The following is a 15819-nucleotide window of genomic DNA, read 5'->3' on the forward strand; positions in this document are numbered from 1 at the left end:
TTTAGAATCTTTTGGTCCTAAGGCATCACTCTTTAACTTTTCATATATCATTCATTTCCTCTAGCAGCAAAAATATGTATAAAACACGTTTGATTCAACTGATTCAGAGATAGTTGGTTTACATCCAACAGTTAAATTATAGGCATTTGATAATTTTTTAATTAGCGACTAATAGTGAATAGAACACATCCAACAGTTAACTTGTAGACATTTGATAATCTTTTAATTAACAACTGATAGTTGATAGAAATTTCAATAAGCATCTAATTGCATTAGCTACATTATGGAGCTTTTCTATATCAATTAGTAGTTGATTTGTACTGTTTTATAATTCAACTACATTAACCTTATAAAATTAATTAATAATAAAATTAATTTTTCTTCAAATTATATTTTTATAATTATTTGAAAATATCTATTAAATATGATTTTTTAAAAATTTAACTAATATGTTTTTTATATAATAACATTAAGAATAAAAATAATTTATTTACATAAAATTTCTAAATATATATAAATATATATCATAATATATAAAAACTATTATACCCTTAATAGTCATTTTACATTCTAACATCAATTGTTATCAAACTGTTATTGAACATCAATATTCATCGATCAACCGCTGTCGGTAACTAGTTTTTGCTCAATTGTTGGGGAATCTTATTATCACCACTAATTTTTTTTTTTTTTTTAGAATAGTCAATTAATTTATCTGTAGAGTTGTTAGTTGCAAATTCGAATCCAATCAAATCTAGCTAATATTATAATTTTCTTTAATTTATTTTTTTAATTAAATTATAGTATAAGTGAGATTCAAACTCTAATTGTTTATTTGATTAGCCTTGCCTTAGGTAAGATGAATTGAAGTTCCAATCACGTGGTGTCATCTTGTAATTAGATATATGCTTTGCTCTCAATTTTATTTTGTCTTGTTGGGAAAAATATTATGTTATTAAGATAATTTTTATCTTCATCGACATCGACATGTTTTGACATAAAGATGTGATCTTCTGAAATTTTCCAAGGATAAAGTTTGATGGACAATTTAAGTCTATTTTATTTTAAATCAAAGTCAAATTACAAACTTTAATTTTTATTTTTTTTTTCTAATTTTTTTTAACAAAACATATGTTTAAAACCTTGATTTTGTCGATCTTGTCCATGAAATTTTGAAATTTTTTTAAAAGTAAAATTAGAAGGTGTAATCCGTTTTAGACTATAGAGCATAAAAATTTTTCAGTTTCCCAATAAGTAAGTTTTCCGAAGATGGAACTATATTTATGAGAATTAAAGAAATCTTTGATTTTATAATGTATTAAACTGTTTAACGTTCCATTGCATATAATGAACTCAGATTCATTTACAAATGAATTATGTAAATAGATTTCATATTGGAATAAATTTAAGAATTGAAAATCCATTTGTTTTTATTTATAAAATATTTTTGGTATAATAATTTTAAAAGGGATGGAGAGTCTTATCATAAAGTTTTTTTGGGTTGTTCAAATTTATAGAATTCATTCAAAAATCTCATTTTTTTTTTTGTAAAATTTGATTTAGTTATATTCAAATTAAAAAATTGAATTTTACAATTTTTTTTCATACCAAATGTAAAAATTTAGATTTATAAACAAATTTCACGAAATCATTTTTTCTAAATAAGGGGTTCAACTTTCATTTGGATAAGAAATAAATTTTAAATTGACTAAGAGTAAACAGTCAATTTAAATTATTAATGGCAAGAAATAGACCAAAAATGAATCAACAGATGAACATTTGTTATGAAAATAAGGAATTAATTTTAATAACATTCAAGGTGGATGATTATTATTCTCTAATATTCACTTAATAAATTTTAATTTTTAAAAAAATATAAATTACGAAAAAAAATCACTATTCTTTTCACATATATTATTATAATTAATTTTAATTTTATATTTCTTTTGGTAAAAAATAAATTTATGCATATGAAATTATGTATTAGGCAAAACTTAAAAGTTAATAGCTGTATCCATCATGTGATGAAATAAGTGTATCATTCATATTTAAAATTATCATCAATGGCCACTCAACCCAATGATTATTAGTTTGTGGTTACTTCGATGACACGTAATGGTAACATGCCCTCCACGGGGCAATAAATTATTATTCTGTATTCACAGCACTAATATTCTGCACGTGGAAAAATTGTGAACCTTACATTCATTTTGTAAAATATATTATTTTAATAATTTTTAATTGTACCTAAATTTAGTTGTTTTATTGTATGTTATAAGAATAAATAATAAAAATAATATTTTAGATTTTAAACAACATTATAAATAATAAAAATAATATTTTAGTCTAATAAAAACTATGTCCGTAAATTAAAGAAATCAATAAAAAAACATCACTTATAATATTGTAATATATTATTATCATAAAATAAAATTTTTTTAATTAACAAAATATAATTTTTTTTTTCAGCAGTATATAGTATTTTCAAATATGTGATTGAATGTTAGCCATTGATAGTTAGGTTACCTAGTAGGGTAGTACTAAGTTTGGCCCCAAAATACTTTTTATTTATTTTGCCATAAAGCCACTGACAGCCCAATATAACATCGTTAAGGTGCGTATCAGCGTAACCCCGCCACGCAACAATGACAATGGACAACCAAAAAGCACTAAAACAAAGCAAACAGAAGGAAAATGATATTCCAATATTATTGTTGCCCATTCACAATCACAGTCAACATCATTTCCCTTTCCTAGTTCCTTTCCTCTAAATCTAAATATTTTACACAGCATAAATGGATTTTAGAATTTGATGAGGCCAAAATAAAATTTTCAAAAATTAGAGGACTAAAGTGAAGAAAATAAAATTTTTGTACTAAATTATAAGAATGATTGTTATTTGTTTGTATTTCCGACCAAGTAATTTACTGTTGAAATAAAAATTAAAATTTAATGACTAAAAAATGAGATTAAAATTCCGTGAGTTAACTCACGAGTGTAAAGTTTAACGATCATCAGTATAATTTATCGGATCTGTTTATCATATTAGTACACATTTAATTGAAAATTGCTGAAGTGTGGAATAGTACAAAACTATCAAATTAAAATTTTATTTTTATTAGATCAATAAAGACAAAAGCACCAAAACGCAAGTATATTTAATCGTTTAAATCCCCCTCACGGATTACTACAACTGATAATAATTAACCACAATTAGCAGAAATTATTAATAATTAATCAGTAAAATTAACAAGAGCAGCATGTGGTTGGCAAGCCTTAGCATCAGGGTGGGGCTCAACAGCTGGGTGTGGTTCAACCGGCTTCCCAACCAATTCCTCGGGCAAATCCTTAATCCCCTTTAAATAAAAGGTATAAAATAGCTTGAAAGGGAAAATAAGCTGCCGGAGCTTAACTTGACCCGACACCCCTTCGAATATTCCCGTCCCACCAGTCACAGCAAGATACGAGTCCTCATAAGTCAAATATGCCCCTTGCACCGCTATATGACCATAATCCCCGAAATAAAAGCTGTATATTGCTTCATACCGGTCACCTTTCTTTTCCGCTTTGTGTTCGATCAAAATGCATATTCCTGCTGTTATTCCTATCCGCTTTTGCAGGTCCCCGGTGTAAAGCTGTAATCACAATAATATAATAATAATAATAATAATAATTAAAATTTCCAAGTGATGTAACATGCACCAATATGCTACTTAACTTTTATAACTATTTCAATGGATGAGAATAAAATAATTATTTATGAGCTATGCCATGTCGGTATTCCAGTAAAAATTAGTTTAACCTCAAATGTAACACCATTAGTTATAAACTGAGAAAGGTTTCAGACAGCAAAAAATACCCTGCTCAGACACATGCAAATCATACTTATACCCAATTCAAAAATAATTAACAGTTGATTTTTCTTTTTCTAAATAATAGATATGAACTCAATTGCATATTTAAATTTAACAGAATTTCTCCTAATAATGCCAAAGAATTTACTATAAAAAATAATTTCATCACTTTACTAAATGTATCCACTCGCTCAAAGTTCTCGAGTTTGAATTTTATATTTAGTTTCATGCTGTATATCACGTGGCGTTATTAATTTTTAAGCTCAGCACCAACGAATTAAATATATATACATATATATATAATTAAAAAAATAATAAATTTTTTTTTGGGAAAAAGATTGAAACTTTTTTTTTTTACTTTTTCTGTTTTTTTTTTTTTTTAAATTTTTTAAAAGTATCTATACATCCTTTTCTACCCATTTCTGTCAAGACTAATTTCGTAAGTAAAGTAGGAGAATAGAAATTTTCTAAAATAAGATTAAAAAAAGATTTTCTCGAGAACCAAACAGAAAATTACTTACTTTGTTGCTAAAAGGCACAAGATCTCCAAGAGAATTAACTTCTTTCTGGCTCAATCGAAGATAGGCGGGACTTCCCCGATCTCTCTCATTGATCTCATAAACATGCAGTTCTTGAAACTTACCTGCAAAATAATAATAATAATAATAATTTTCGAAAAGATCAGTAAGTAGGATTATTTAATATTTACTCATAAAAAAATAAAAAAAAAGAAAGAGAAAAATACTCACTGGGTGTGGAATCATCAGATGCTTGGCTTTTGCAGGAGAAAGATCTCTTAGGTACAGAGAAGGTATTATTGATTCTGTTGTTAAAAATGGAAGTTTTTGACGAAAAAGAGAGAGATGGGTTCGCAGGCATGGAAGGCAAGCGTAATGATTTGGTGATGGTAGGTGAAGTTTTGTTTGATAGTCTTGCAAAGTAAGCGGCGGTTTTCAGAGGTGAGGTTGTACAAGCCATTTTGACGAGGAAGATGATAGGAATTGAATTTTCTTGGTTGGTGTTTGAGAGGAGAGAAAGTAAGGGAATCCAGTGGTGAAGTGAGCAAGAGCAGTTGTGCGTTATATAGTGCGGTGATGGGTAGTAGTGAAGGCTATTATTGTCCTTGTTTGGGTGTATGGGTGGACGGTGCAACCATGTGTTGGTAGGAGGAGATGTGCGACTAGTCAATGTAGTCTTCTACTCTTCTTCGTCCTTATTTATGCTAAATATTAAACAAAATTAAAAAATAAAAAACTAAATGGATAAAAAATAATAAAAAATAAAATTTGAATATATTCGTTAATAATTTTGAATATTAAAAAATAAAGGTGAAAGTAATTTTTCATGTACATAAAAAAAAAAAAAGTAGAGATGAGATCTATATACTTTAAAGATTTAATATTTAATAAAAAAAATTAATAAAACACGGGCAACAAAATGCCTATCGATTAAAATTTCAATTTATCCTACGATATTTTTATTTATTTTTTTTAATTTTAGTGATAAATTAATGGAAAGAGAATTATTGAGATTGAAATAATCATGTGTCGTAAAATGTAATTTAATCCAAATTAAGAATTATTTTATTATAAGAAAAGTAATTTAATTAATTTCTTAATTATAGTATAAAAATATTAAAAATGATTGAAAAATATAGAGTACGTTTCAAAATAAGCTGTAACCAAATTTTGCTTTAAATTAGTTTCTAATTATTTGAATTGTTTCCAAATAAATCCAACTTCAAATTTAGAGTAATATTAAATATTTTTTATTCTTGTCAAGTGAATATAATTTTCATCCATCCACAACTGAAAATTACTGTTATATTTCTAAAAGATAAAAAAAAATAAAAAACAATTTAACACAATTAAATTGAAATTAATTCGTAATATTTTTATAAATTAAAAATTAAAATTTGTAATATTCGTATTTGCATCTTTTTTTTTATTGAACACGTGATGTGAGTTTTTGGACGGAGACCAGAAGAAATGTTTTAGAAATTGAAACAGCCTACAATTTTTGGTGGGCAGCGTCAAAGAGAATATGTGGAAGAATCGTAAACAACTTCTTATTTTCAAACTCTAAAGAATTCGAATCCTATACATGGTTTTGTTGTTTAGCATTTTTTTTATTTTTCTTCATTTTCAAATCCTTTTTATTGTATCACCACTGACAGGATTTGTATAATTATTTTTTATTTATGATTTGAGATATTTTTCAAAGAGATCTTATAATTTAAATTTCTACTAACTTGTCCTATTCATCATAATTTAATATTGAAACCATATCGGCGATAATTTTTTAAGTAATTTTTAACGTTTTAATTAAATGTAATTTTTTATAGTGTTCGATAATATAATATTTGAACTGATTTTTATAAATTAATGCTGCGTTTATATAAGTGTTTGCTGTTAAAACCATAAATATACTTTTTTAAAATATAACATAATAATTATATAAGTGTGCCAAACTGACAATCTTAAGACTATTTTTCTTCCGGTTCAGGAGGAAAAAACAATGAAAAGGAAAAGTCAATTGTAAAGACTTTGGAATGAGGGTGTGGATCACATGGAAACATATACAGTTAATCGGTCATTTAATGAAAAAGACCGATGCAAAATTCAATGGTCTAGATTATCAGATGGGGCTTATTGAAAAATCACGAGTTGAATAGTGATGATAAAATAAAGTGTATATCTTGAAAATATATAAGTCTAATGTTTTGTCAATTCAGTTGGATTTTTTAAATCAAATTATTAATTATTACCGTTTACATAAACAATTAATATTAAAAATATTTATACAAAATTTAATATATGTTTTATTTCCATATAATAAAATATAATTTCACTTTTCTTATAAAAAAACAGTTAAAGCAAAGTCATTATTGCAATCAGAGAAATTAATTTCATATGAATGGGATAAGATTGTGGGAATTTTTGCTTTGCTAAACATATATAATGAAAAATGGAATTAGGTTTAACTCACTTGCTAAATTTTGATTTGCATTCAAAAAGCATAATTTTGCACTATAAATTTATAGTTTATATTAAAATAAATGCATAATATTTTTTATTTTTAAAGAATTTTTTATTAGATATATTATTTCTAAAAATATAAACCATAAATCTAGTATTGAAAATTCAAAATCATATATGCAATTATTTTTAAAAATATTTTCGTAGAAATTTACTCTTTTTTATATATATATATAAGAAAGTAGGTTTGTAAAAGAATAATTCAAAAATGTTCAATTATCATCTTTGGGTAAAAATAAAAAATTTCAAGAAAATAAGATAATTAAGGATACTTAATATCATATATTTTTTAAAAAAATCTTGCTTTTTATAAATATTCAATTCATCTATCTTTTAGACGTACACTTGTGGACTGGTCTGTGTAGAGGAATCAAAGGCTATGGGGAATTTGATTCACAGATTTTTTTCACTGTGGTAAAAAATGTGGTGATGTGAATTTTACAATGCATGTGTAGAGATATTTTGTCCCCATTACCCACCATCTTACTATGTGTCCTTTCTCATAGAGTTTATTCTCATGATGAATTCATTTTTGAGAATTAATGGTTCAAACTCCACATTTTAAGTCTGAATGATTTCACTCTTTTTTTAAATTTAAAGTTTAATTTTCATCAATAAAGTAAATATTTATCCAAAAGCTCAATAGATTATTAATAAATATATCAATATTAAAAAAATATTATCTAAACTTGTCTCAAACTCATTTATTCACCACTCGAACCCATTAACATCTAGTCGTGTCGGATTAGGTAAAGAATTGCCGTCTCTATATCAATGTCCATGATAGAGTGGCCATGCCTCTTGATCTATATGGAAACTCAATAATATCGGATTAGGTAAAGAAAACTTTCCCTTTTCCTTTTTTTTTTTTTTTAATTTGTTCCAATGATTATACGTAAATCCAAATATATTTCTTGTACAATGTTGGAGTGCAAACAATATGAACATAAGATCCTAGGTAAACTGCCAGTTGTTACCCACAATGTAATTAAATAATAGTATAAGAATTCAGTGAGAAAATTATTGCAAGGACATTGTTGTACTAAAAATGGCATTCATTTCAATATTGCGTAGAGCAAAAACATTTCCATATAAAGTCGTTTGCTTCCCTATCTTTTCTAAGCATATAATGCTGTAATCACTTGCACGTAAACTAATAATACAAATACAGACAAGGAATTAGCTGAAGGTCACATTATTTTGTCTCCACAGATTTTGATGCAAAATGTCCATTTTATAATTAATATTCCTTTTATTATTTTTTTTTTCAGAAAAATAAAGGTGATTAATGGCTTCAGTCCTTAATAAGGAACTCCAAATTAGTCAAATTACAAGACAAATCTCCGTTTTTCTCGCTGTTTGATATTTTATTTTTACTATTTTATTTATTCTTCTATAATATATATATTTTTAATTCATTGGAGGTTGTTTTTATGGACCATAATAATACTGTGGGCTACACAAAAGGAGTAGCTTTCCTCTTGACTCATTAAATTGGTGAAAACAATTATGGTAAGAATAATTTGAACTCGAGACTTCACACTTTTCATATAAATAAGAAGACCAATCAGACCACCACTACTCAATTGACATCACTTAAAATATTTTTAAAGTTTTAAAACTCAGTAATTATTTATAACAATTATAACTTTAAAAATCAAATCTGTTAATTATATAGTATTAAGCATATGTATATCTATTTATTAAAACAAAAACAAAGAGAAAATTCAAAATTTATTTCTCTTTGCTTCGTATTAGGGGTATGGTGGGTTAAAGCACAAAAATTGAACCAAACCAATTTAGTTTGGTTAATTGGTTCAATTTCATTTATAATTTTAGCTTACTCTATAAAAATATTCTGAATTTTACTATTTGTTGCAATATCACTCTAAAATGATATTTATTTCATAAAATCCCAATTTACAAATTTAGAAATGTTCGGACTCTAAATTCAAATTTAACCTAAAATTTATAATAAAATAATACAAAGTGGGACTCACTAGACTATCTTAAATTAAATTTAATTCAAAAATAAATATTAACCAAAACGCACGTTTTTTTATTCTAATCCTACTTCCTCCAAAAGGCACGAGGAACTCCAACCAATTCCAGTACAACCCACCACCAATAACTGGACCTGCACCATCTTAGCACTTTCCATCTCTTTCACCCTCTCAACAATGGGTATTGGACATGAGGTGTCTATTCAAACATAGTTTACTAGATGTACTATTGTTGGTTGTCAAGATTTGTTTCTCCGGGTTTTCGGCACCAGGTTTTGTAGGAAACTCAATTCTTGTTTACTGACTCTCTAGACTAACCTATGCAGCAGAGGAGTCAATGGATGTTGGAGTAGTGGCTGTGTTGAGAATGCAACAATTCTTGATAAGGTCACTTGGACTTGGAGTTGGAGGTCGTAGTAATTACGACACTGAGAATAGAATGGAAAAACCGAAATAATTGAGTGGAACCAATTTGGAAGCGGATGCTGACAACATTTTGAGAATAATTACTTCAATTCTTGACCCATCTAAACATAAAACCCAGGGATGATAACCACCGATCGACGGAGATAATACTTTGGGAACGATAAAGTGTTAGGTTTCTTTAACTAAAACTGCGTTTGAGCTGTTAATATATCTAAGTTCCAAAATATGAGTGATTTTGCAACAATTTCTAAAGTTTGAGATAATTTTATAGTTTAAACGTATAGAAACTAAGCTAATATTATTCAAAAATTGTATTTACTCAAACTGAATTAAAACTAGTTGGTTTGATTCTGGTTCAATCTATATAATAATAAAAAAAAAGAAACCTTCATTTTGGGGCTTTCTTTTCGTTTTAGTTCAAAATCGAACCAACTAATTCCACATCCTTATGCAGTATTCTAATTTTCCTTTTTTAAGAGACTTTTTAAAATTTTTTTCTTTATGTTTCTTTTTTTTTTTTTATTACATCACTTAAGCTAAGCTTAAGGCATTTACCCATAGAGAAAAAACTAACCTAATTTTCTGTTTTGGTTGGGTTCTATTGAGAACTATTTCGAAATGGGAAAACAAAGTTAAAAAAGAAAGCCCATTTTAGAATTCAAAATTGAAATGTTAAAAACATGGCCCACAAAGGAGTCTAGGCTAGGCAATTGCTTTTTACCTCCAGCCTAGCCTGGGTTGGGCCGCCAGTGGGGCCTAAAGTCCTAAACAATGTCTATATGTACAGATTGTCCAAACCTATCATAAGATCACAACATCTAAAACCACCCTTAGCTCAACCTGATACAGAAACACATCATCTAGCTTAGGGTTGGTGGCATGGACGGAAGAGACGCGTATCTATAAAACTTGCATTATCTACGCACAAGTTCAAATCCGCTTAAATATTTCGATATTTATACTCATTCTAAATATATTTAAATTTTTTTTATTATATCCATTTAAAATTTTAATATTTTTCATTAATTTAGTAACATAGAATCTCTTAATTTATTATTAAGAATAATAATTACCAATTATTAGGGAGAATGATAATTACTTAATTAGACAAAAGGTTTGATCTTTTTACAAATTGGTTTCACATGCACTAACCCCACCAAAAAGAAAATCTACAAAATTAGAATCTTATCTCCATTTTTGTCTGAGGATCCATTATAGCAAGTAGAAGATATTAAGGAGGAACCTTAGGCTTTTCCGCCATTTCCTTTTGATTTGTGCCAGAGATTACAAGGAAAAAGAAGTGGACCATCATTTAGCAAAGACATAAGAGGGCTCTTCCTCTCTTGTGGAAGAGAGTATTCCAAATTTCTCATGGAAGAAATAATGCACATTTTCTTTCATTGTGTTGTCTTTTTCTAAAATGATATTTATGTTCCTCTATTTTAAGGGGGAAAAAAAAAAAGACATTTATTGTTGAAAAAAAAAAAAATTTAGTGTTTGATTTTTTTATACCATCTAACGAAATCAAATTTGTCTATCTATATTTATATATATCCGGAAGTAAAAAAAAAAAATTTAAAAAGCTGAGTTGGGCGTTTTATTCATTCAGTATTCTCTTTTATATTTTTTTTATCAATTTTTTATTTATTTTTATATGTTGTGAGTGGACCAATATTTTTTAAAATCCACCCTCATTAATAGCTAATAGATATAACAAATAACAAACACTCTTGAATTATTTGAATTATTAATTTAGCTTTTATCTAGAATTAGTTGGATTTTAAAATTTGAAATTCATAATTTACATATAACACTTCTCTCTCCCTCAAATATTCAGAGATTCGGATGACTTTCTTCAAATCGGAGTCCTTAATCTTTATTGACGACTCAAGGACCGATGAAGGTGGAGTATTGATTGCAAAAACAAAAAAAAAAATGCAGAAAATTAAGTAAGTTTAATGGCTGCACTATTTATGGTAAACTAGGTGGTATACTTTTAATTACTTGTAAGCACTTGTGGTTATTTTATTTTAAATTTCTTTACTTATTTCATTCTTTTTTTTTATTATTATTTTGCTATATATTTTCATGTGTTCTTTTCACATTTAAATAAGAGAAAAGAACGCGAGAGAGAGATGTTGTAGGGGTAGTGGCAATGGCGGTCATTGAAGAGATTTTTTAATTAAAAGAATTTTGGGTTTTTAAGAAATGTGTATGAATTTATTGTCACTCATCATTATTCTTTTTATTATCTTCTTTTTGCAGTTTTTTAAGGTAAATTCTTCATTAGTGGGGATCAACTGGCGTAAGGGGGATTGTATGACTGCCTATTAACCACATGATTGAAAATGTTTGGGTCACAAAATATGAGAATTTGTCTATTTATTTATTTTATTTTTTATATTTTGTAATATTTTTTTTTTTTTTTTTTTTTGAAATCAAGGAGTGACTTTCGATTACATAGATAGGGCATAAAATAATTTGTTCATGTGATTTTTAAGCATTAATCAAAATATATTAAAAAAATAAATATATAATAACTCAAAAACTAGCCTAACTCTAAGAAAATGTAACTAATTCCAATTCCATATAAAAATCCAAATACGATATACTTAGTTTTTACATTCATATTAACAATTATTTAAATTTAAAATTCTTTCCACTATTAAATATTTTCTAAAAAAATATAATATATAATATGGCAACAAAACAACCGTACAATGCACAGGCTTCATCTAATTGTTTACTTAATTTTCAATTTATGAGCTAATTTTTAATGTTAACTTACTTTAAAAATATGTCAAACCTTTAATTTCACTCCGAACTTTTCGAATAGTTATAATTATATTTTGAACTTATCACCCTAATTCCAATTACATCCTAATTTGCTCTTAGGGTGCAACCGCGCCCTAAAAGTAAACTAAAGATGGAATTCGGATTAAAATAATGTAAAAGAACGAACTCCATATCTAAGTATTTAAACAATAAATAATAAAGTCAAACCTAAGTATTCATATAATAAATAAATAAGATCAAGATTGAGTACTTATTTTAAAATTGAACTAATTTTAAGATGCAAAAATAATAAGTTGGATATTAATTCAAATTACGGTGTAATTGTAACTAGTTATTAAGTTCAGGGAATCTAGAGTACAAAAGTCAATTTAAAAAATTGCAACTACTTGAAAAATTCGAGTGAATTAAATGTTAGGTCTTTAAAATATAAAAATCAAGAGTGAAATATGAATATAAAAATAAAAGTCTTTTTATCATTATCGATAATACTATTTATATTTTCTATAGATTTAAAGTCTATTTACGATTTTATTATATCTACTCCATAGTCCTTTATTTTTATTTTTTTCTATTTTGAGCATATCGATTTATTATTTGTTTTATAGATAAAATCTATACACCATCATATATATTTTGTTTCCACAATATATATTATTGTCATTATGTCAAGAGAAAGTTTCTTTATCATTTAGATATTTAAATTCACAAAAATTAAGGATTTGAATCTTGAAAAAATAAGAATTGGGTTGTGCCACGTATACAATTAAATAATAATTATGATTATTCGATATTATTAATAGATAACCTTGTAAAATATTTCATTAACTCCTAATTCACGCCAAAGATCTTGTTATGAAATTTTTTTTAATTCAAGAATTATAGGGAGGAGGGACTTATGCATCACAAATAGACACGAGCAAATATTGGATTCAAAGATGATTATTTAAAGTTATAGATTATTTTATACTCCAAATTATCAAACCAAAGATATTAATATATATGTTGATGGCATTCCAAGTAACTTCCTAAAATATAAATATTACATTTCTCTCTGTAACGCCCCATTTTTCTGTGTCTGAAATAGTAAGTTATCGGTCTGTGAATAGTGCCATCGGTCCGGGAATAAGTATTATTTTGGTCCGGAAAAAATTACTATGTATGGTTAATCAATTATGAAAATATAAAAGTGTTGTTATATTATAAAGATTATTTGGAGATGTTGGAAGTTTAGAGTTTAATTGGGAGTATTTTGTATTCACATGTTTGGCGAGCTCAGTTTTTAAAGGGATATTCTTACAATATTTCTGTAGGAATTTTCCCAATGTATATAAAAAAAAATGCAAGGAAAATGAAATGAAATCGCTATTATAAAAATAAAAAAAAAATTTACTCGCTAAACTTGTGAATACTCACTTACTTCTAATTCATAATTTTAGTTTTATGATTTATATGTTAAGTTAAGACGGTGTCTCCGGCACCGAATGTGGCATCCGCCGTCGGGTCTCTCGGGACTGGGTGGCGGGTGTTACACTCTCTTTCAGTAAGAATTTCAAAAAAAGAACGCAAAATAATGAATTAGATCAAGAAAGAAAAGATAAATAAATAAATAAAAAGGAATTAAATTAAATTAAATTAATTCTACATCTTCTAAATGCTAATTTTTAGTATACACCAAGAAAAATATATGATCATTAATTCCTTAATCACATTTAGCACAATATCATATAAAAATGAAGAATAAAATTATATATATTCTACTCTTAATTTGAATTCAATGAGTCGAAAACACGATTAGAGTATTTTAATTCAATGAATTGTATATATAATTTTCCAGACATGGATTGAATTAAATGTTTTTGAATAAACCAAGACAAAGATACGATAATATGAATGTTAATTATAGAATTGGGAAAAAAATATATATTATTGAACATGAATCAGACTGCAAAATTGAAAATTGAAAACTAGCTAAACAAAAATCTAGGTTGTCTACAATATAAAAGACAGTGTCCATGTCAAGCACGAGATTTTCACGTATAGGTTGTCTACAATATAAAAAGACAATTGCTTAAGAAATTTCTAGTAGTAACATATAAAATTAAAAAAATTAGGAAAAAAAATAGTTGCAAGCAACTTTTGGGACATGAAATTGGTATATTACTCCATTGTTTGATAATGATGTTAGAATTGGAGATTAATTTAGGAAGCATTGTCTCCTAATATCTAACCAATAACTTTGAACATGGGTTTTTATCAATTTTTTTGTTATTTTTTGATTTTTTGAAATAGATTTATTGACCCTACAGACCCACCTGCATGATTAGAAAGACATGCCAAATTGTTGATGGACCAAGTATAGGGTTGGATGAGTGTAGGATTCTTTATTTTTTGGGGTTGGCGGTTGGCCAGCTATAATATGGACCTGTTTGATGGCAATTTATGTGATTGGATCTTTAGTGGGTCAGATTCAGCCTAATAAAAGTATCCAGAATAGTTTGATTGATCCAAGAAAAAATCAAGAATAGTTTTGAAGATGATAACTAATTATAAACACGCTAGATGAGTTCGGTAATAATTTTTTAAGTAGTTTTTAGCATTTTGATCGGTGAAAATACTTTTAAATGAGTTCCGTAATAGTTTTTAGCTTTTTAATTGGTCATATTTTCACTTTTAAATGAATTGTATTAAAACAATGATATTAAAAAAAAAAAAAAAAGATAAGATAAGACCTGTGGGTTGTGGTTCAATTGGCAATGCAGGCTCCGCATGTGGAAAGAATTTTCGGGTTCGATTCCCACTAAATATACCTGCAGGGAGGGGCAAAGAACTTTAACTGTAATTTAGCCCCGAGCTGGATTAGTCTGTCCTCAATAATAGATTTGGATAGTGTGGTTAAAAAAAAAAAAAAAGATGAATTAAGTAGGATTGACCTAGTTTTCCCACAGCTATAAAGTGTCTTTGGTCAAGTGGTAATCTTCCTAATTAATTAAGCTTAATTAAGTTGACTGCAATTAGGTATAGATTCTTCTAGTATGGAATTATAGGGACCAATTCCAAAATCCACTCAATTAAACATTCATGCTAATTGAAGTGGGAGAGCACAAGACAAAACATGTGGGGATTATATATGCTTTGGCCTTTTCTTGATTAAGTTAATCACTTGTGTTGGGTTTAAAGAAATCACTAAGATCCTTTGGCAATTTTTTGAGCTTTGAGCTTTCACTTTGTTAATCTTACTTATGTCCCCTTGTTTCTTCTCTTCTACTGATTCCATTGGGAACATCCAATATAATTGGAACTTTAATTTCTTAATGTCATCCACTCTTCTAAAACATGGAACTATAATAATACATCTAACCATAATTAATTATATAATCCTCACCATATATTAATAAAATATGTGAATTACACAATTCAAGATTTCCATTCTTTCACCCTTAAAGGGAATTAGAACTTTTTTTTTTTTTTTCTTAGAATGATATAAGCATGGGGTTAGATAACTAACCTAAATGATGCTAGCCCAAATTCAATGTATGGAGTGCAATTTTGTAAGATATATGCATGAATAGCTAGCAATATTGATAAATTTTAAGAATATATATACATAACACTTAATTTGATATACAAAATAATTATAATATTACTGCCAAAATGGGCATAATGCATGCAATAGCTAAAGGTGAGGAAATGCAGGATTCTTGA

The 15819-nt window shown here is 27.0% G+C and overlaps 1 protein-coding gene across 1 annotated transcript; it reads right to left on the reverse strand.

The window, feature by feature from the left end:
- Positions 1 to 3129: 3129 nt before the first annotated feature.
- On the reverse strand, positions 3130 to 4898 carry AOC (allene oxide cyclase). Its single transcript, NM_001308701.1, has 3 exons — positions 4604 to 4898; positions 4376 to 4497; positions 3130 to 3635 (listed from the first exon to the last, which is right to left on the reverse strand). The coding sequence occupies exons 1-3, from the start codon at positions 4830 to 4832 to the stop codon at positions 3234 to 3236; spliced, it is 753 nt and encodes a 250-aa protein (NP_001295630.1). The 5' UTR covers positions 4833 to 4898; the 3' UTR covers positions 3130 to 3233.
- Positions 4899 to 15819: the final 10921 nt, after the last annotated feature.

This window comes from Jatropha curcas, chromosome 4, assembly GCF_041381405.1.
Source record: "Jatropha curcas cultivar XTBG-Jc1 chromosome 4, XTBG_Jcur_1.0, whole genome shotgun sequence".
NCBI lineage: Eukaryota > Viridiplantae > Streptophyta > Magnoliopsida > Malpighiales > Euphorbiaceae > Jatropha > Jatropha curcas.